Raw genomic sequence first — 21,409 nt, 5'->3', positions numbered from 1 at the left:
CCCCTTGTAATCACGCATCAATCCAATATGGCTCCTGTGAGCTCTGAGCTCTTTGAACGCGAGCAGTGGATGCTTGAAGCTGTGTTCTTTGGGTTGAGGTTGAAAAGCTTTTCCCTGTTCCCTTGTGCCCCACTGATCACATTTAATCAAAAAGCTGCTGCTGCTGCTGTTGTAGCAGAGAAGACAAGTTCAGAATTTGGTCAGGGAAACCAACTCTGTCTCACCTTAACATCCATAAAATGAACAGTGGCACTCCATCAATGCTCAGCCTTCCCCCCTTCCTTTCATGCTATTTGTTCTCCCTGACGCTGATGACTGAGGCTCACCGTCTGCACATCTTTATTGTTATTGTTCTTTTGTTTTAGGTGTGTTGACTGTTGGCCTGTGTGTGCCCTGTAACGACAGTGAGGCTGGCTGAAATATTCATGAATACTTATTGGCAATTTTGTAATTTCGCTCGAACTTACAGTGAACAGTATACTTAATACTTCCCTCCCTTCTCTCTCTCTCTCTCTCTCTCTCTCTCTCTCTCTCTCTCATATCAAATATACTTTGAAGAATCATATCTGCACTTCGTATGATTAGAGAGGTATACAGTCTGTAGTATGAAAGGTCTACTGCAATATATTGTGCCAATATTATACTTTTTTATTAAAAAGCATTCAGTGTTGTTCGTATCTAATATGATCGGGGTTCATCCTGAACTGCAGCTGGTGAATATGATTTTTAATAATATTTGTGTATCAGATAGCTTTGTGCATTAGGCGTCCAAGCAAATAAACTCTTTCCTGTTGTGTCGGTAGATTCTACTCAACAGTCGAGAAAAAAAAAAGATTCCAGAACCGGCCTAACCATGACTACAAGAACCGTATCAGAATTATCATTAGTCCTTTAAGAAGTGGTTGTTGTTTCATGAACGATCATTCTTATTTATTAAAACTGAATTTGTAACTTATTTGTATCTGGAAATGGTTGTAAGCAGACCCCGACGTAAAGGAGCGTAACTTTAGGCTCGTGTGCTGACCCCCGGCCCAATCCGACCCCTGGTTACCGGCACAACGTAACCTTAGGAGTCCAGCATTATTAGAACCCGTTGTTTAGAGGAACCTCGTCTAAAAATGTGGTTATAGGTCTTAATATTTTAGTTTAGTGCATATATCTAACGGGACAGGTTGTAAATGATAATACAAAAAATAAAGAAAATTCTAATGCAGTGCCCATACTTGGGGTGGCCGTTTGGTATTGCCGCTGGCATCGTTATTTGGGGGCGTGGCCTTTTGGAGGGCGTGGCCATCCGGAGCGGGTTGACTGCTTGGCCCTCTGAAGTGCAGCATTCTGGAAAAATTGCTTGTTGACTCGAGTCGACACCGTATCCCAAAGTTCCGTGACGTTTGTGACGATTTTTCTGTACTCATATGATGTTGTTTACGTTTAACTTTGCACACTTATTTTAGCCCAACCATGATGTTTGTCCTGCAGTTGCTAATTCTAATGCTAACACTAACGCTGACGATTAGTCATTATTGGGCATAGAGATTGTCAGAATTTAACACAGATTACTGGTGCAAATGGTCAGCAGCTTCCATCTGCAAATATCAGAAAAGGCCCTCAAGAAATAATGATATTACTGCACTTTGGTGCATTGATAGACTTTCATACATACACATTTAAATTTAAATTCAGTTACATAAAGCTCCAGCACAGTCTAGGCTTGCTGACAATTTCTTTTTTTTTCCTCTCCATGCAGTAGGTGAACCTTGAAACAAGTTAATTAGAGCTCTAAATATGTACAGCCTGACTCTAATTACACTGTGCGCAGTGACAAATCAGCCTTAACTCCACAAACACATTAACTCCTCAGGATCTGATAGCACATGCTGCGGCTGGCTTTCACATGCACACAGACCCTCTGACACCAACTTAAAGGAAAGAAGTAATTTGGGAAATACACTGAAAACCAGCTTATAACACACTCACACACACACACACACACACACACACACACACACACACACACACACACATGTCCGGCTCTCCAGGCGGACCTCACTACCCACACACTTTACTTTGGCAGTGATGGAACAACACCATCTCTCCCAAGAGTGAGGACCAATGCAAGGGAAGAAGCAGCGAGAGAGACAAGGAGGCGTTAGTCTCTCAGATTAAAACAGTAAATATACCGAGATGTACGAGACATTTTGTTCTCCGTTTCAGTCTGTCTGTAATTCCCGCCTGCCGCCCTCAGTTCAACAAGCTTTATCGTCTTCAAACTTCAACAATATTGCCACAGCAACAAAAGAAAGCCCTTAAGAGCTAGAGATGTATAGCGGCCGAAGCTCAGTTTACACACAGTTCCAAATCTTTACGACGGTATATATTATAGTGAGTAGGCTGTCTTCTTCTCTCAATAAACATAAGTGTAAAAACAACTCTGTTAGTAGTAGCATACAGGCAAAGATCACAGTGTTGAGTGTGTGCGTTTGTGTGAGGGTGACTGACACGGCCTAATCATCAAGTCGTGGCGAGTTCATTCACAGGGAATTAAACCTGAAATGGATTTCTGTTTCAGTTCACAAACAATCCTCAGTCTTCAGGCCAAGAGAAAGAGGCCATCCAGGAGGTGAATCAGTGTGTATGTATCCAGGCTCTCATTTGCATTGTACATCCCTGTTTCTGCCTCACCTAATGATTACCACACACGCAATATTAGCTCTCAGTATGCTAACAAGCGTGCTCTAGTGACAGAGTTAGCTCCACTGCTGACAATACGTTTACACAGCTCCTGTCTCACGGGGGTCTCTGAACCACGCCTCTTCTGTGGACTTTACATTCTGACACAAGAGGTTCTGAAAAATGGATCGTGCAACGCAGCTACAGCATCCTCCGTTTTCAACGTGCCCTCAAAGGTCAGCCCCGTGAAGAGTGCTCCTTATTGTTCACTGTTGTTCATTAGTGTTGATCTGAGTTCAATCCATTTGGGGATTCCATTGAAATATGTTGTACTGCAAAGAAAACTCAGCATTTGAATATCTGCTGTAACTAACCTGTAGTCCAGTGGTTCTGAGATCAACTCATGTGGCCTCTATCAATCAACCTCTACGTGTTCATTTGATTTGATTCGGAAATTGGAGGTCAATTAACACTATTAATCATAAAACATGTAATATTGTTAGATGCTCTCTTTTTAAATTTGCAGGAGCCGGGTGTTTTAACCATTTATTGATTACGTTTAGCTGACTATTGGATCCATGTATCCATTACTTTTAGCTGACTATTCCAATGATGATAGCTGACAATTTGAACCATGTATCCTTTACTTATAACTGTTTCAACCAAGTATCCATTACTAAAAACGAACTACTCCAACCATTAATTCATAAGCAAAGCGTTTGGACGTCTTTGCTTGCTGGCTTACTAGTTGTGATGCACTCTCAATTGCAAAATGCATTGTTCAGGTGTTACAGCTGATGACACATGTGGATATGAATTTCCATCAAATGTTCAATCTACTTCACATTTGATGAGATTCTCCACATTCCCCACCAAGTAGCCCTGTTTGTGAATCGATACCTCACCTCAAAATGGTCAAAAACGCCACTTTATAAATCATAGGGCAAACCAGCTCTTCATTATTATTTTTCTATGTTACCAAACAGCATTGTCGAAACCAAACCAGTGTCGTCTGAGATGATGACAGAAGGCTAGACAGGTCTTCAACGCGTGCACTGCTACTGGATGAAGAAACAGTTGAGGGAAACACAGACAGGTTGACTTCATTAAACATCACAGTGAAGAGGTCTGAGACGTCTCCTACCTATGGCCATGAAGTCCTCGTGGTCCCAGGCCTGCAGCTGGGCCAAGGGGCCGCTGTACAGCAGCAGTCCATCGGCCACGTCCGTGATGAACTCCAGCGACACGTGGCTCTCGAAGCACGGCGTCATGGGAGGAAACCAGGCATAGCCGTTGCCTTGGAAACTGTGCTTGTTCTGCTGGCACTCGGGCCCCTCGAACTGAGCTGGGCATTGGCACCTTGGGGGAGAGGAGGGAACCAGGAGCCAAAATGACATGAATTAGTGAGTGCAATACATTTGGTTCTTCTTGAAAATTCTGTTACTTGCTTGTGAGAGACCCCCCCCCCCTTCTGAACCACTTACTCTATTTTGTTCTTTCAACTATTTTTTTCCTGCACTCAGTCTCTCTAAGTCTAGTTGTTTTCTCCTCTCAGACAGCCTTCCCCTTCAGCAATCTCACTCTCTCTCACTCTGTCTCTCTCTCTCTGTCTGTCTCTCTCTCACTCTCTCTCTCTGTCTGTCTCTCTCTCCATCTGTTTCACTGATGCAGATGTTCTCATTAGTGGCAATACCACAGGGAGAATCGCTACATCACTAGGAAACTCTTCTCTCTGTATTTCCACACATCCAAGGACTTAATTGTTTTTCACCTTTAACAAAAATCCATCCTTGGTTTTGTGAATAGCCTCTCTCATTATCATTCCCCCCCCACGTGTTCTGGGATCCCTCCCACCACTACCATCTGGTCTGGTTCTGTACATATGACCCATTTATCTCACCCATTCAAAAACACATGAGAAGATTCTTGCACCATACATGATATTTGATCGGAGAAGTTAAAGCGAGATATTTGCATGAGAATAAAACCCTTCTGAAGTGTTGAACGTGTTGCATCCAGTTGGGTTCAACGTAAAGCAACTAAAGTGAGAGCAACGCTGACTATCTGCCGCCATATTTTACTATTTACTCTAATGAATACAAGAGGCTGAGTCCTGAATATGGAAGGGCATCTATGCACACAATAATGACAAACACATTCCATTTAGCTAGCAAACATTTGGCAGAATAACAAAAACTATTTTTGCAACTCCAGGAGGAACAGAGTTTGGACTTTTCTCTACGGTTAAATAAAAATGTTTTGACAGATTTGACGGAGACCGGGTCTCATCCGGAGGACAGCGGCGTCTCATCCGGAGGATAGCGGCGTCTCATCCGGAGGACAGCAGCGTCTTATCCGGAGGACAGTGGCGTCTCATCCGGAGGATAGCGGCGTCTCATCCGGAGGACAGCAGCGTCTTATCCGGAGGACAGCGGTGTCTCATCCGGAGGATAGCGGCGTCTCATCCGGAGGACAGCAGCGTCTTATCCGGAGGACAGTGGCGTCTCATCCGGAGGATAGCGGCGTCTCATCCGGAGGACAGCAGCGTCTTATCCGGAGGACAGCGGTGTCTCATCCGGAGGATAGCGGCGTCTCATCCGGAGGACAGCGGCGTCTTATCCGGAGGACAGCGGCGTCTCATCCGGAGGACAGTGGCGTCTCATCCGGAGGACAGTGGCGTCTCATCCGGAGGACAGCGGCGTCTCATCCGGAGGACAGCGGCGTCATTCCATGAGTGGATAAACATGGAGTCTCTGCTGTTACAGCTTATCTGTCTGGAGTGCGGACTGTCGTACACGCTTGAATCGTGGGCGATGGGACAGTCAATGATTAAGAATAAGTAATGAAGTTACCGCTGCATGTGCCACATCTGTAAAAAAAGACATTGATATTGTTCCTGCTGTGTAGCTTTATGCCCTTTATCTAAAGGCATAAAGCTACACAAAAAACAAAACAGACATCAGTGCTGACTTGTGCCAAACTAACATTTCGGAGAGGTTTGTTTTGTGTGTCTGAGCGTAACTCTGTCGACTACAACCACACAAACTGTGAACGCCACGCTCTCTACAATGGTTTTGGACCAATCTCTGAGCAGGAAGTTGGAGGGTTAGCAGCTTACATCCATGTCTGTCCAAAATGTCACCACTTCATCATTTTATCCTTCGTGATATTTGTGTTAAATTGTCACGATGGGCATATTAATTCTCGAGCTATGTGTATTTGTCATTGAGGAATGTCTTCATGGCATTCCTCTTTCCCCGTGCTAGTACTGTGTCTTAGTGTATGTGTCTTACTCACTAACAACTAAACATGTGACTGTGTGGCGAGGAGAGCGCTGACAGGACCACATGGGGTATCTCTGCCTTCGCTTTGATAAGAGGGGGGAACTCAATGGGGGGTCAGTTTAACCAGAGAGTGTTTCCAGGGGTAATCAAGGGTAATAAAGACACATGTCTCTGTGTGGCAAATTTGTACAAATATATATATATATATATATATACACACACACACACAGTATATGTCTGCAGAAAACAGCACATTCAGTATATGAAGACTACATCCAGTTCCAGGATTAGGTTGATTCACGCTGTTAATTGAATGTTACTGTACATTACAATGCTGCACCTTTTATGAAGCCAAAACGACTTTAGAATATTGAAAAGGATCAACTGGAATCAACAGAGACGTGCTTGCTGTTTAATAAGTACATAAGAAACGTGGACGTGTTTTAGATTAATTGACTCCACAACAGATGAAATATCCAACCACGCTGTCTGCAATTACCAGTCGTCCAAGTGAAGAAGAGAAACGCACCACGAGGAGCAGAATTAACCAGGAAATAATCAGCAACAAATGTTTGCTTTTTTTAACCTTTTCGAAGATTTTTATCTTCAAGGCTCGACGCAAATCCTTTTCTCTCATCTGCGTCTCAATACGCCTCCTCTCATCCCTCATCACTTAGTAGCGGTATATAAATGTGATGAGAAAGCCTCGCATTGTTTCAAGCAGAACAACGCTGCAATCCTCAGCAATTACCCGAGACGCAAACCGAATCCCGACTTTATGCACAAACACTCAGCGAGCTATTTCTCCAGGGCCGTCGCTCCGCCGCTAATACCAGACGCTCTCATTGGTTTGTGTTATTCACACTTCAACCGCTTCTCGGGACGTTCGGGAGTTTCAACGCCTGTGAATCCTGCGAAAAGCACACAAAAGACGTGTGTTTGCAAAAACATGTGTATATATAGACACACCCACACACACACACACACACACACACACGTCATTGGTAATCGGTGAGAGAAAGCTCATTTTCCGGCGTCTGCTCGTGTCCAGGATTGAAAGAGGAAATACATACTATAATGCTCGCCTTTGCTACTTTTGTCGACTCCTGGTTGCAAACGGTTACGGGTCTGATCGGTGACCGCGGTCTTTACATTTCTCAAAGTTCGGAACAGGCGTACGTTGTGTTGCAGTAGCTGCTGCTGAAAAAAACAATGTGAAGAACTCCCGATGCTTTACTTGTCATTTTTAAGATTTAAAGGGTTAACTTCCGTATTTCAATCCGGACCACATGACTATGAGGGTCAAGAGTTGTTCCAGCACTGAGGGAGAACGCTCGGGGCCACTCTTCAACGTCCGTCCACTAAAATAGCTTGTTCTTTCCCCCGACAGGCTTGTTGTTATAAGTGTAAGACGTCATTATGGAAAGGACCCTACAGAGAAATACAACGTGTTTCTTTAGCTTTCGCTTGATCCGCTCTGTTTGTTATTGTGGCGTCCCGCTCGGAGAAGTCGCCTTCTGAAATGTCAAATATTTAGCCACAGCACTGAAAATCTTTCAGATTCCTGGACTGCAGCGCAGCAAACTCTCTCCCCAAACTCGTACTTGTTTCCACCTTTGTCCACCGGCACCAAGTCACGTGAAACAGCAACAAACAGACCGGATGAAGCGGAATATCAAGAAAAAGCTTCTGTTGTCAGACACTTCAACACTTGCGGAGCCTGTCAGGGGCAACAAACGAGCACCGTTAGTGAAAGAACACAGACGGTGAGGAACATACTGCATTCTTCAAACTATCATGTTTACATATTTTACTGACAGTTTAATCTGGATCTGTTTTTGAGGCACGATACCTCAGTGTTAAGTGAGTGCAATTTGGAAACCCATTAAACCAATTTTCGTTATTAATCGCAGTGATGATTTATTGCCGCACCGTTTTTGGTAGTAAGCTTGTTAGCACTGGCTTCAGTGGGCAGACTGCTGCAGCACATGTCCGTTTACCGCAGCAGGAGGAATGCTGTCTTGCTACATTAGCCAACAGTAAAGTTCCACCTGGCTGTGGTCGGAGTTGGAGGAAGCGTGATGCCCTTTGCTTCGCTGTAAGTGCTGCCGGCCAGGAAACGTCTCTCTCTCTCCCACACTGGAGATGTGATGTGTTGCTGAGGAGACTCAGCAGAGTTTATTAAAGACACCTTTGATGGAGCATGAGCTGAGTAATGACAGAAGCCTAATGTAACAAATGTCACCAATTACTTTCTCTTTTTTTCTTTTTTTTTTCTAAAGTTATGCAATTGTTTTTTAATGAACAACGGGTTTAATTTATTTTTCAAGTAACTTGGCCACTGCCTCTGTGTGACTGCGTGACTTGAATCCTCACCCAGAATAACAGGCTCACTGAGTCGCAGCACAGGAAGCGCTGAAATAGCTTTTTGTTTTTGGTGCCTGGCCACATAAATATGGGACCAATCAAAACGCAGGACCCTGAAACTCCAGTAGGCCCCGGGAGTCTGTGTGCGTCGAACACTCGGGGTGGAGCGGTTACTATGGTGGCGGGCAGCGTTTTAGGTAAACTCTTTGTCAGCGCTGTTACCCATGTTAGCGCTGTTAGCTTCAAGCCGCCAGCTCAGCCGTCTCCATGTTAAGAGGCGTGTGCAGGCAAGACTCTGATCCCAACGTCCCCCCTAAACCCTGAGCCCTGATCCCTCGAGGACTCGCTGACGTCACCTGGTGAGTGGGTGAGTGTGAGAGGCTGAGGGCTCCAAATGGTGTAAATATCAATGGGACAGCACTTTGCTGCAACACATCACGTTACCATGAAAACGACAAAGAATAAGATGTATAATGTTGTGTATTTATTTTATACTTTGTTCTCCCTGATTGAAAGTCTTCAGGCTCTTTCCTCACTAGATGAGGTCATTTCATATCATCTATTTACTCAATTTTGTCAAAAACATCTTCGATGACAAAATCAAATATTTGATGAATAAATAAATAAATATCCTCTGATTTCAAGTTTATTTTGTGTTCCATCTTTAATGTTTCTGAGTAAATTTAATAAGACAGGCTGAAGACACTGAGCCGTCCTCTTTGTTGACCTTTTTTTACGTCTCCATGCGACCACTGGTTACCTCGTGTTTAACGTCACGTTGCTATGACTTGTGGGTAATTCCCTTATGGAAAGGGTTCATGAAGGGCTCAAAATGTCTGCCAGAGAGCCTCAAACACTCGAGGATTTGACAGAATGGGCCATAGATATGCTGAATGTGGCATATGGCCATTTTGTTTCTATTTGGTGAATACAAGTGACTGACTAGGTATACAAAATAACACAGACAGAACGGATACCTTCTATCTAGACTTCAAAGGTTCTCAGTGACGCATGCTTTCCTGCACCAATAAGGATTTAGCCCAATATGAACCATGTGATATTCATGGGGCTGTTTGCACTGATGAAGAAAATTATCAGATTGTATGAATGATTATTATGCTTATAAATACATTTTTCATTAATAAATAATCCTGAAGGATGTTTTTTTCTGCTGACTTTGAATTTTAATGTCGCTTATTAAGTCGTGAATATTTAATGTAATAGAAAAATACTCTTTTTTTTGTTTTTCAGAGGCGCTAAGCCTCGACTCCGTTCATCTGGACCCATATTTTGTGTGGGTGTGTACGAGTGTGTGTGATTTCAGAAACATGCAGGAAAACATCCACGCCTGCATTTCCATTTTGGCAATGTCATCCTAATTCTCTGAACGCGAAACAATCCGACACATAGTTTTAGTCACAATGGCCAAGAACCTCCAATCCTCTTAAGGCAGCTTTGTTTTGCTCATTCGCTGTCTGCTGGGAACTGTGTTTGTTAACGTCGGACCGGGAGCAGTAATCCCACACCCGACCCGCAACAATCTCCTGATTAATCCCAGCGCCTCCATTATCTGCATGTTCTTGCTTCAATCTTGGGCCGTAATCTGTGTGTGGATGTTTGTATGTGTTTGGGTTAGGGTCATATCTGAAAGCCTCTGGGACAGAAAACCACCCTACAGCAATTCTATCTTGCATTACCTCTTACTTTATTCTCCCTTCTCTTCTCTCCTCTTTTTTCACCACATTCTTTCACCATTTCCTCGTCTCTCTCTCATTGTCGCTCTATTCTTTTCCTAATTTCCTTCATTCCTCCCCTCACTTCCAACTTCCAGCCTAATTGTCTCCGTCCCCGACGTCTCGCTTCCTCTCTTCCTCTGAACCCGGAGAATCACACAGCGGATTTGACAGAGTTCAGGTACCGGAGCGTGATTGAAAATGTGACAATCGTACGGCATCTGTGTCTCCGGGTTGACAACTCCGCCTGCTTTGTCGTGTTCCGTCCTGTCATCAACACTTTACAAAGACACTTTCCTGCACTTTCATTCTGGCCTACATTCACTTTTCACAAAAGACTTGGTATTTTGGAATCAACAGAGGCTGCGATTTATCATTTGCAAACAGAGTTTTTTTTCCATTTCCATTTAAGGTATAAGTTGATTTAAAACAATAAGGCAACAAGAAAAGCTTTTCACTGGATTTGGAAAGTTCTAATGAAGTTAAATGCATTCACTGTCTTTAAAATATAGACATTTAATTAAAAAAAAGAAATAATAAATACAAATTTCTCATGAAATGCAATGAAAAGGAAGCGAAAACTGAGTACGATAGAATATGGCAAAGGTCTGGAGCCCTCACAAATCAGACGTTTAAGAGATATATGTTAGCAGAATTGAAAAGTCTTGCTAAAGGTCTAAAATACCTTCATTCAGTGACGAGTTATCTGAGTGAGGAGAACATCTGCTTTGTTCATTGAGGGGAGAGTTTAGCGATCAGGGTACCTGCTCCATCAGCACGGTGACACGAGAGGGACACAAATTGTCCCCGTGTCTGTTAGCTGTGTGTTTGTGTGTGTCTGCGTGCGTGTGTGTAATCCAAGGGTTAAGCAGTGGTCCTGCTCTGGTCCAGCAGTGAGACACATTACACGCTGGCTCCAGCCAGCCGGACTGAAATCCTGCACTTCTCACTTGCTGCTTCTAATTAAATGAAGCTGAAGGGTAAAATTAACTTCTCCAAGACACAGAGGAAGCTTAGCGGACATGTGTGCGATGAGACTTTGTGTTCATCTGCTCTCACATATGTTCAGAGGGTGTATATGCACTGTGTGTGTGTGTGTGTGTGGCTGAACACGCATGTCTGTGCTGGTGCTTCAGGATTAAAAAGAGTATTTGAACATCAGAAGCATAGAACACCGCTGCTACCCTTTATTTTTTCTGTGATGTCTAAATTCTGCCACGGTCTGATATATATATGTGTGTGTGTGTGTGTGTGTGTGTGTGTGTGTGTGTGTGTGTGTGTGTGTGTGACAAATGGAGATGTTCCTCTTAGCATCATCTCTTCAAAGCTGAAATCTAATCGAATAATTTACTTCAGTGGTTATCTTGATTTGATAGCATTTCCACGGTCGGGTCTACGTTGAAGTCAAACTGAAATGAAACAGTTTATTAATCTGCGTACAGATCTGCTGTATAAATGACACGGAGATGCTTTCATATGAGAAGAAGATCACGACCCACAGTGGAGAAACCAAGCCAGAAGTCTAGGTGTAGTTATGGATTCAGACCTCAACCTGAACAGCCACATCAAGACCATCACAAAACCAGCCTCCTATCACCTGAAGGACAGGTCAAGGATCAGAGGACTTATGTCTCAACAGGATTTGGAAAAACTTGTCCATCATTTATGTTCAGTAGACTGGACTACTGTAACGGTGTGTTCACAGGTCTCTGTAAAAAGTCAGTCAGAACGCTGCAGCTCGAGTCCTCACTAAGACCAGGAAAGTGGATCACATCACTCCAGTTCTGATGTCTTCACTGGCTTCCTGTCCAACAGAGAACTGACTTTAAAACCCTGCTGTTGGTTTATAAAGCACTGAATGGCTCAGAGATCTGCTGCTACCTCATGAACCATCCCGACCCCTCAGCTGGTCTGGGACCGGTCTACTTTCTGTTCCAGAGTCAGAACTAAACATGGAGAAGCAGCGTTCAGTTCTTCTGCTCCACACATCTGGAACAAAGTCCCAGAAAGATGCAGGTCTGCAGAGACCCTCAGCTCCTTTAGATCCAGACTGAAGACTTCTCTGTTTGCTGCCTTCAACTGAACCACATTCAAGATATTAATCCAGTTCTGCATTTTACTACTGAATTGTATTTCTTAAAACTGCACTGCAACTATTATTCTGTTTTTGGCTTTTTAGTGTTTTAATGACTGTTTTTAATGTTTTAATGAATGTTCTTAATTGTTTTTAAATCTCCTTTTCTTTTGCATTATGTTTTGATGCTTTTAATGGTTTAATGTGAAGCACTTTGAATTACCTTGTTGTTGAAATGTGCTGTACAGATAAACTTGCCTTGTACTATATTTGGTTTCATGACAGCGCCCTCTGTCTGTGCAAATACCAGTGAGAAGGACTTTGTGTCCACATAGAAAAACAGAGAATTACAGAATGAAGTCGGTTAATGTCAGACTTACCTGCACTTCTATCACTCTTTCATCGGCTAACAGTGACACTGACTCACAGCCTGATAACAGCAAAAACAGAGACTTTTAACGGCAACCTACGTCAGCTTTGACGTCTCTCTCCTTTCAAAACAAGGCAACAACACCACTTAGCTAGGTTTAGGGAAAGAGCCTGGTTAACGGTAACTTGACTGACGTAACTACCGGGTGACTAACGAGACAGAATGTAGTCTGTACGTGACGTGAGCAGCGGTCCTGTGTTTGTTCTGACCCATCCACCTCAGCACAGCAATTATTCCGACGACGCGGCCGGCCTCGCTTGGCCCAGAGTCACGGAGGCTTTTAATAATCCTCGGCAATCACTTGACATTTGACGACACGATGTTTATCACGATGATGTACGACTGTCAAAGGAATCTCTTTTGACGCGTCAGACCGGCATATTGGAAGTAGCTCAGCCTGCTGTTGATGTGCTGCTACTTGGACCAATCGCGGGTGGCATCTTGCCCCCTTTCAGGTTGATGATTCCATTTTAAATGTTCTAACCAGACATATTGCACAAGAAGTGATACGTTTAGTGTCATCTCTGTAGTTTCACCCAATAGAAGCAGCGTGGCTCTTTAGATGTCGATCAGTGCGTCGGCCGGTCGGTCTGGACTACAGATATCTCGACGACTGGATGGATCGACGTGACATCGTGGACAGACATTCATGGTGCTCAGAGGATGAACCCTACCAACTGTGTTGAACTCTCGGGTTTTCCTGAAGTACCAGCAGGAGGTTGACATATTCATGTGTCCAGTACTTACTCTTATGTCCCGGTACCTGAACTACAGAGGGTATTCCCAGCATCTTCAGCTGTAGTTGCTGCTGTGTTTACTGCTAATCTCTGGCTAACTGTTCAAATTCATTTCGTATCCGCTAAACTCAGCAATCTGTATGTATATTTAGCAATTAGTGTTCGTCAGGTTTGCTAGCCACTGATGTTGTCTGGCACCAACAAACTGAAGCTTAACCAGCTAACGAAACGATATCGAGGCGGAGTCCTGACGACAAAGTCATCTGTGCCAGAATAAAACATGTAGTCTTCATGCCATCGTGATATTCATATCCTGCATTAGTTCAGAGTTATTAGAATTCTGACCCACATTAGAGACGGTTTTAAAAGCTTATCCCACACATTGGTATTTCATTTACAACTTTTCAGCAGAACTAATGTTGAATGTCTGTGGTAGCTGTGGAAAGCCACTGAAACAGAAGCGCTATCCTCGGCGGCAGACAGGATGCACAGTGAACGCGAGGCTTATAGGGAAACTATTTTATAGCCAATTGCATTGTGAAATCAACATTTGCTTCATAAATGACAAGAAAAAGCAAAAACCCATCTACTGCCACTTTAATCGGCTGCAACGAGCTCCGGGATGCACAGTGCATCAGGCTGAGTTACACAAGTTAAACAGAGTCACCACGTCTCCTCTAGCACTAGAAGAACTAGCAGACTTATTTCATTAGCGTGTTTGTAGTTAAAAGGCTTTGTTGAAACGCTCTCAACCCACTTCTGGCCTTGTTTACTGAGGGACTTATGCTAATGAAGACAGTCTCCTGCAGTTCACTTGTTTGCTGGGAATTTGAAACAAGAACTGGCAGTGTGTGACAGCTAACATGCTTGATTTTTGATCCAGTAGGAGGTTGTGAAAGGTTTGTTTCTATTTATAACAATAGGAAACAGAAAAGCGAACAACAGCTGTATTTTGAGATAAACTCCACCAAGAATATTCTGAAAATATATGTTTTCTTCTGCAAGTCGGAGCTCATAACAGTAGAAAGGCCAGCCAGTTAAATCCTGTCAGTAACTGCAGCACCGATGTCTCTGATCCACCGAGGCCTCGCAAACTAAATGCTATGAAACCAAGAGCTGCAGACTCCGATCACGGTCCCTCAGCAGACGACGCTAACTAGAAGCATGTGTTTGTATACAGGAAAAGTGGGGCAAATATACTGCAGCTTTAGCGATGAACAGTGGGATGAGGGACACGGGACTACAAGTGTGAAAGCTTTGATTTGGGGTTGTACACAGGAAATTCAGAAAGACCAGTGTGGGTGAATTGTTGAATATTCCTTTAACGAAGCTGCCTGAAGTCAACATCTACCAAAACCTTTACAGACACATTCTAATTAGTCCAATTCAAAATCCTATGCATGTGCTTGTACATATCCTGTATTTATTGCGTCCTCCAACCATATATCATATATATACACAGATTCTCAAGGTTTTAATTTGAGGTGTAATTTAACTCATCCCATTACAGAAGAGACTCCGAGATGACAAAAATGCAGACAAATGCAATTTTGAGCAGTTGCCTCCTCCTCCTCTGTACACCTGCTCGACACCTTGGTGTCGTCCTCCGTATCAACGGCTTCTCTGTCAACACGTCAAAGAAAACTCCGGTTCCATTCTCCCATCACTTCCTGTCTAGACCCACTTACTATTCATGCTGAAGTCTGCTTTATTTTCATTTAGCTGCTTCTCTGAGCGCCCATATGTACGTCCAACACATTTGTATGAAATGATAAATGCAATAGCCACTCAAAGTGCTGGATTGCTGCTGGGGGCAAGGGAGACCCATTCAGACTCGGGCGTCGGAGCTAATAAGGGGATTTTATACAGAGGAAATTGTCAGATTGTCCCCGAATCGTTTTTTTCCACAAATTCTATGAATCCAAAAAAGGCAGGATATTTAGGAAGTGTGCAGGCAGAGTTCCATGGGAGATAATGTGAATTGCAAATGTAATAATAAACTAAACGCAACTGTTTTAAACCACCTTTTGTGTTAATAACTATTTTACATAAGGAGAAGAGTTAGCCTGGAATGAAATAGAGGAAAATGCTGCTAAAAAGAGAAGCTGAAATGTTTTCAGCCTCCATCTCCTGGCCATGAAGCCTTGTGTTCTGTGGTTATAGCCTGTCGACATGTCATGTTACGCTTTCACTCCACTCTGCCTCTGCTGTCTCAGAAGAGCACGGAGAACTCTCAGCACACGGTGTCTCACTGCCGCCCACAAATAGCGTTCATACTCAAGGTCTTCAGAGAAGGTTTGGGGCGTGAGATGTGGGAAGAGACGCCCCTGTTTAAAGTCAGCAGACGCCATCCAAAGTGTGTTTGACCAGAACAAACCCGAACAGAGAGGGAACATCAAACACCGATGCTGCATCAATCAAGAAGCAGCCGTAATTGAAAAGAAGTAGCAGTATATGTCCTAACAAGGTCTTGAGTCTGGTCTTGGTTACTAAGAGCCAAGTAACCTGGTATGGTCCTGTCAGGGTCTCTTACTTTAGATGCAACTAATTCTCATCAGCATGTTAAACCTTAACTATGTAACGGTGCTTCAGGCGCCACAAGCAGAGATGACTAAGGGTGTAACTTCCACCCGCTAGTGCAGATAGTAGTGAGAACACACGTCCTTGTTGCAAAGATGCAAATACAACAATCTTCAAAAGATGTCAAGTGTTTCGCAGATCTGTTATGTATGAATGTGTTAACGATACAATGAGATAAATGCTACTGGCACGATGCTAACGCCGCTAAAGCCTCCTACTGCAAGTGTGAAGAAACACCTTCAAAGTCACAGTTTCTACCTGTGAACTCCGGAATAATCAGTCTACCCCAACAGAGAAACGCACATCTTAATGGGGAACCATCAACTAAAAGGCAAGTTAATTATATCTGCCTATATTTAATTGAATGATGCAATTGTTTTGTTTTCGGTTGGCATCGTGCACCGGGGACGCTTGGAGGTCGGGAATTGGAAATTTCACCCGTGCCGTATGTTTTCCCAGGATGCATTACGCTGATGCAGAATAGTTGCATATGTAATAATATACTATTACTGTTTTAATAATGGTACTTATTGCAGTCAGCCTTAATGTCACTTCTCTTGCTTGATTGGTGAGTTTAAATAAACTGCCTCAAACATGTGCGATGTAACTACATTCCCCTCGCCTCATGCCGACTCTGGCAACGCTTCCTCATTCAAATTTGAAATTGTTCCGGTGATGTTCAGCCGTAGCAGCTGTTATCAACCGTAACAAGGTTCAAGAAATTCCCTTCAGCATGAATAAAAATACTAATTGCAACTTCATTTTAATTCACCTCGTCTACAGCTGCAACACACCAGCAGCGTCGAACAACATACTCGGCTGTTAATGAGCAAAATAAGTGTGAAAAGACCTGGGAGTTCAAATTAAGAGCTCAGCAATTACGGGATTATTAGAACATTTGACGCCGTAGTATTAATAAAAGGAAGTTCCCTTCAGTGGCATTGGGCAGGTTGTTTGTTTTGATGTGTTCATCTTCCTTCACATTCTTTAATCACCGACATCATTCGAGAGAGAATTCACCTCTAAACGAAACGCAGCGTGAACACACTCGCGCAAAACCCCCCACAGGCACTTTGCCTTCATCTCTCCCTCGCAGTCTCAAAAGCATATGCTTTGAGGTGATGTTCACTCCTCCTAATTTCCTTCTAATTCCTCCCTTCACTTCCATCTTCTCCCCTGATCTCCATCTCGTAAAATGCCACGCCGGTCTCCGTTCGCCACGGAAAGAGCTGGAAATGGTTGAACAGTTGCGTTTCGGCTCAGCAGCGTTTAATGTGGCACGGACTGGGTCTTCGTCCCGGTATCTCGCTCATACATACCTGTGAGCTGCTTTGCATCAACGGCATAGCTAATCCTCTAAATCTGGAGGCCAGGTAGTAGATCAGCTAAGCTTGAGCCTGACCAAGACCAAGAACCAGAAAGTTCAAACTGGGACTAAACGAAGTTAACTGAGCAAGCCAAGGTGCTTGGGATTTAGGATTGACGTATCAGCCGAGCAGATACACGCCTATGTATTGTAGAAACGATCTGTAAAGTGCTGAGACGATCAATCGTTGGATGCAGTGAGTTTACCAGGTTCTTTGATGGAACTTTAAGCGCCTCTGAGAGCAAAGTTCTCATGGATTATGTGTTGGGAAAGTCGTTGTGCCAGTATTAGTGGAAACTGCATTAAAGTACAGTAAGTGTGTCCAGAACTGATCAGTCGACAGGTACGCATACGATGGCTCAATTATCTACTTATTTGTGTTTTTGAAAGAACATTTTTGTCCCTTATTAATTATTAATTAAAAACTTCAGGATAACCATAAAAAAAAAAATAAGCTGTGAAGAACAGCCACAAAGAGTTCATAGTGACAGTGGCTGTATTTGGATTAAGTTATTATTAACATAGTTAAGGTATTGCAAAAAAATGTAATAACTTGACAATTATTGATTGTATGTTATCCAAAAGGATTGCATGAATGTCTCAGCAGTCAACGTATCCTCATACAACGGTTCTTATGATGTCCTCTGAAAAGTATCTCCTTATATTTCATGCGTTTTAAATGCATGGTCTTTTCAAAATAAACTTCCGTCTTCACAGGAAACAACTTAGTTAGGTTTGAGCAGCACAAGTACTTGGTTGGATTTAGGAAAAAATCATGAAATACTTGGTGCCGTTACTGAAGTATGCAAAATAGGAGAACAATAAATCAGCGTTGACTTCTCTTTTTACATGGGAATGAACAGCGGTCTCATGGGCAAAAGACACAAAAGAAACACTGTTTTATAAATATATATATATATATATATATATATATATATATATATGCAAAAATCGCATTGTCATTGCATTTTGTGAAACAAAGGTAAAGCATATGTGTCAGCATGGTCTTTCAGTAAAAATCCAACCACAGCTAAACCACCAGCACAGTGATACCACCGCATTTACATGTAAACAGTTTCAGAATATTGCATCATTTATTCATATTTTTACTGTTCTTAGCAATGTCTGCTTCAGCCATATCTAAGCTCCATGTTGTCCTGTAACTGACTGGGGGAACTAAACAGCATTGATGCCCTGGGTGATTGTCTTTTTTTTTTTTAAGTAAAAGGAGGATTAGAAATGAACCTATAACAATTTGTATTTCCACTAATTGTTAGGCTCTGCTACCTCAGGGCAGGCAGCCATCAGCATTTTGAAAATTGGTAACCATCATAATCTAACTGGAATAACAAGAGTCATTTGGTGCGTGTTATCATGCGACAGCTCGCTGCTAAACTTTGCCCCTCAGGCTGCGTTTTATGAATAGCGTTCACTTCCCGCTCACCTGTAGCCGTGCTGAGTGTCCACGCACACGCCGCCGTTGAAGCAGGGGTTTCTGGGATATGCGGTGCAGGACTGATGGGACTGCTCTCTCCCCGGGCAGGAGCACACGGCCGTGGACTCCACCGTCACCGATACGAGACTCATGGTCCCGCAATCCACGACAGTGGGTGTGTCCCGCACGTTCAAAACGTTGGTGCAGCCGCCGGCGCCGGCACACTCCGAGCCAGGACACTCGTCCACCCGCACCTGGAACACGTTGACCTGCAGGAATGACTGCAGCTGGACGGAGATGGACAGAGAAGACGAAAGCACCGGGTGAGACTTCTGTAGCGCTAGAAACTTCTATTCTAAGTGTACTCTAAATATTTTCAAACTTGATTACTCCTTTCAACCCTGACAAAGGTAGCGCAGACCAGATTCACTCCTTCCGCTCTTACCTTTCACAATAAAAGCCCTAGACATGCGCACTGTTTACCAGAGGGAACTCAGATTCAATCAGAGCATTTTGCTAAAAGGAATCTCAGGCTGAGGCGGTACAACAGTTTACAGACTGCCAGACACGGCTGTGGATCAATAGGATCGCAAATCCACTTAAACCTTTTGTTGAAAAAGTGTTGCATCTGATGAAAATAGTTTTGATGCAAAATATTCGCTGGTGAGTATTTTTGCCTTAACTTGGTTTAAGTTCGTCACAAATCTTTTTTTGTTAATTTCTTTTCTTCTTTTAGTTAAACAAATCTAATTTTATAAATGATGACTTTCATTAAATGTCCAACAAAGCAATACAGGTTAACATACTTTTGATTGAAAATTGAGGAATAATTGTATTCCCAACGTAATGTCAGTGAAATGCTTGGCGGTAATGATGGTGGTGTACTGACACAAATGTGTAGTTCCTTCAATGTTATTACCACTTTTTCAGTACATTTACACTGTACAGTAAATACATATTCACTGAACATGCCTGCATAGGTAACAATGTGTGGCTGATGTATGTTACACAGACAGATACACATGTGCATGCGCACCAACACACGGGACAGAATGCTGATGTGAGAATGTGTTACAGTCCACGAGGACGTTCAGGGCTAAGAACTCCAGCTGCTTCTTCTGCACGAGTTCCTGAGAAAGTGGGCTAAACGGTGATGAAGCAGAAAAGGAAGCTGTGACTTTCTAGGTTGAGCAGTTTGACGAAGCACTGGCAGGGAAAATGCAAGTCAAATTGAAAATGTACTTTAGTGTTGTGATGCAGGTGTGTGTGTGTGTGTGTGTGTGTGTGTGTGTGTTTTTGTGTGTGTGTGTGCATGTTCGCATTTGGACATGCTGTCCTTGACTGGTTAGAGTGACGATGGTCAAGGAGAATTATTCTGAGTTTATATGCATGGACTCATGTAGAGCAGGCGTGCACAGGACACACACACACACACACACACACACACACACACACACACACACACACACACACATACTCTCAAATTCAAATACACGCACACACACACACTCTCAAACTCAAATACACACACACACTCTCAAACTCAAATACGCACACACACACTCTCAAACTCAAATACACACACACACACTCTCAAACTCAAATACACACACACACACACACACACACACACACACACACACACACACACACACACACTCTCAAACTCAAATGCACACACACACACACACACACACACACACACACACACACACACTCTCAAACTCACACACACACATGCACACACTCTCAAACTCAAATACACACACACACTCTCAAACTCAAATACACACACACACACACACACACACACACACACTTTCAAACTCACACACACACATGCACACACTCTCAAACTCAAATGCACACACACACACACACACACACACACACACACACGCACTCTCAAACTCAAATACACACACACACACACACACACACACACACTCACGCACTCTCAAACTCAAATGCACATGCAGACCCACCCGATGCGAGTCGTGTTGAAGCGGGTCACTTCCTGCCCAATGTTCTGGACTGATTGGGCCTGATTCAGTGCGACTGGGATGCGCTCACTAACCATGCAGTTCTAATCCACTTATTCCACCAGACGGCCTGTGCTGCAGTGAATGTGACGTTGATAGGGGTTGTGTTTTATGGATCATTGTTGCTGCTGACTGATGTCTCTTAGCACTTAATAATAATAATACTGCTAATAATAATAATCTGTCTTTGTGTAGCACTTGAAAAACAACAATGTTTACAAAATGCTTCAGATACAATAAAAACTTTAAAGCAGCAGCAATAAAAAATAGAAATAAAAGGTAATATATGAAGTAAACAGATGCAACTAATCACACCAAAGATCCAGCAGAGATAGAATTAAGAACAGATCAAAACTGAAGTCCAGAGGGAGTGATTCACACAAAAGCCTGTTGATGAAAGTGTTTAGAAGGATTTAAAAGATGAAACTGATTTCGCTGTCTTTATTCCCTCAGGCACTTCGTTCATGTACAGGTGCACTAATAGAGAAAGCGCGTTCAGTCTTGAACCTGGAACAACCAAAAGAGCCTTCCATGAGGATCTGAGGCTGCGTTCCAGCTCACCGGGAGCCGCACAGCTCGGGGCAGTCGCCTCCATGGAGTAAGACGGAGTCGAATCAACACCGATGCTTCTGTTGGCTGTAATGTTTCTCAGAGTAGGTGCAGCCTTGTTTCATTTCACCATGGAAGGACG

General features: G+C 43.3%; 1 protein-coding gene across 1 annotated transcript in view; it reads right to left on the bottom strand.

Moving 5' to 3' along the window:
• si:ch211-186j3.6 (neural-cadherin) overlaps positions 1–21,409 on the bottom strand; it is a 276,175-nt gene that overhangs the window by 73,194 nt on the left and 181,572 nt on the right. Inside the window, exons 26-27 of the mRNA XM_068710718.1 lie at positions 18,686–18,963; positions 3,815–4,029 (exon numbers count right to left, since the gene is read on the bottom strand). Coding sequence (XP_068566819.1) covers positions 3,815–4,029; positions 18,686–18,963 — 493 coding nt within the window. The remainder of the gene's footprint in view (positions 1–3,814; positions 4,030–18,685; positions 18,964–21,409) is intronic.

Source organism: Cebidichthys violaceus, unplaced genomic scaffold (genome assembly GCF_023349555.1).
Source record: "Cebidichthys violaceus isolate CVI_PGR_0920_01 unplaced genomic scaffold, fCebVio1.0.p SCAF_16, whole genome shotgun sequence".
In the NCBI taxonomy this organism is placed as follows: Eukaryota; Metazoa; Chordata; class Actinopteri; order Perciformes; family Stichaeidae; genus Cebidichthys; species Cebidichthys violaceus.
The sequence above is the reverse complement of the archived record's forward strand: the minus strand, read 5'-3'. Positions and strand labels throughout refer to the sequence as shown.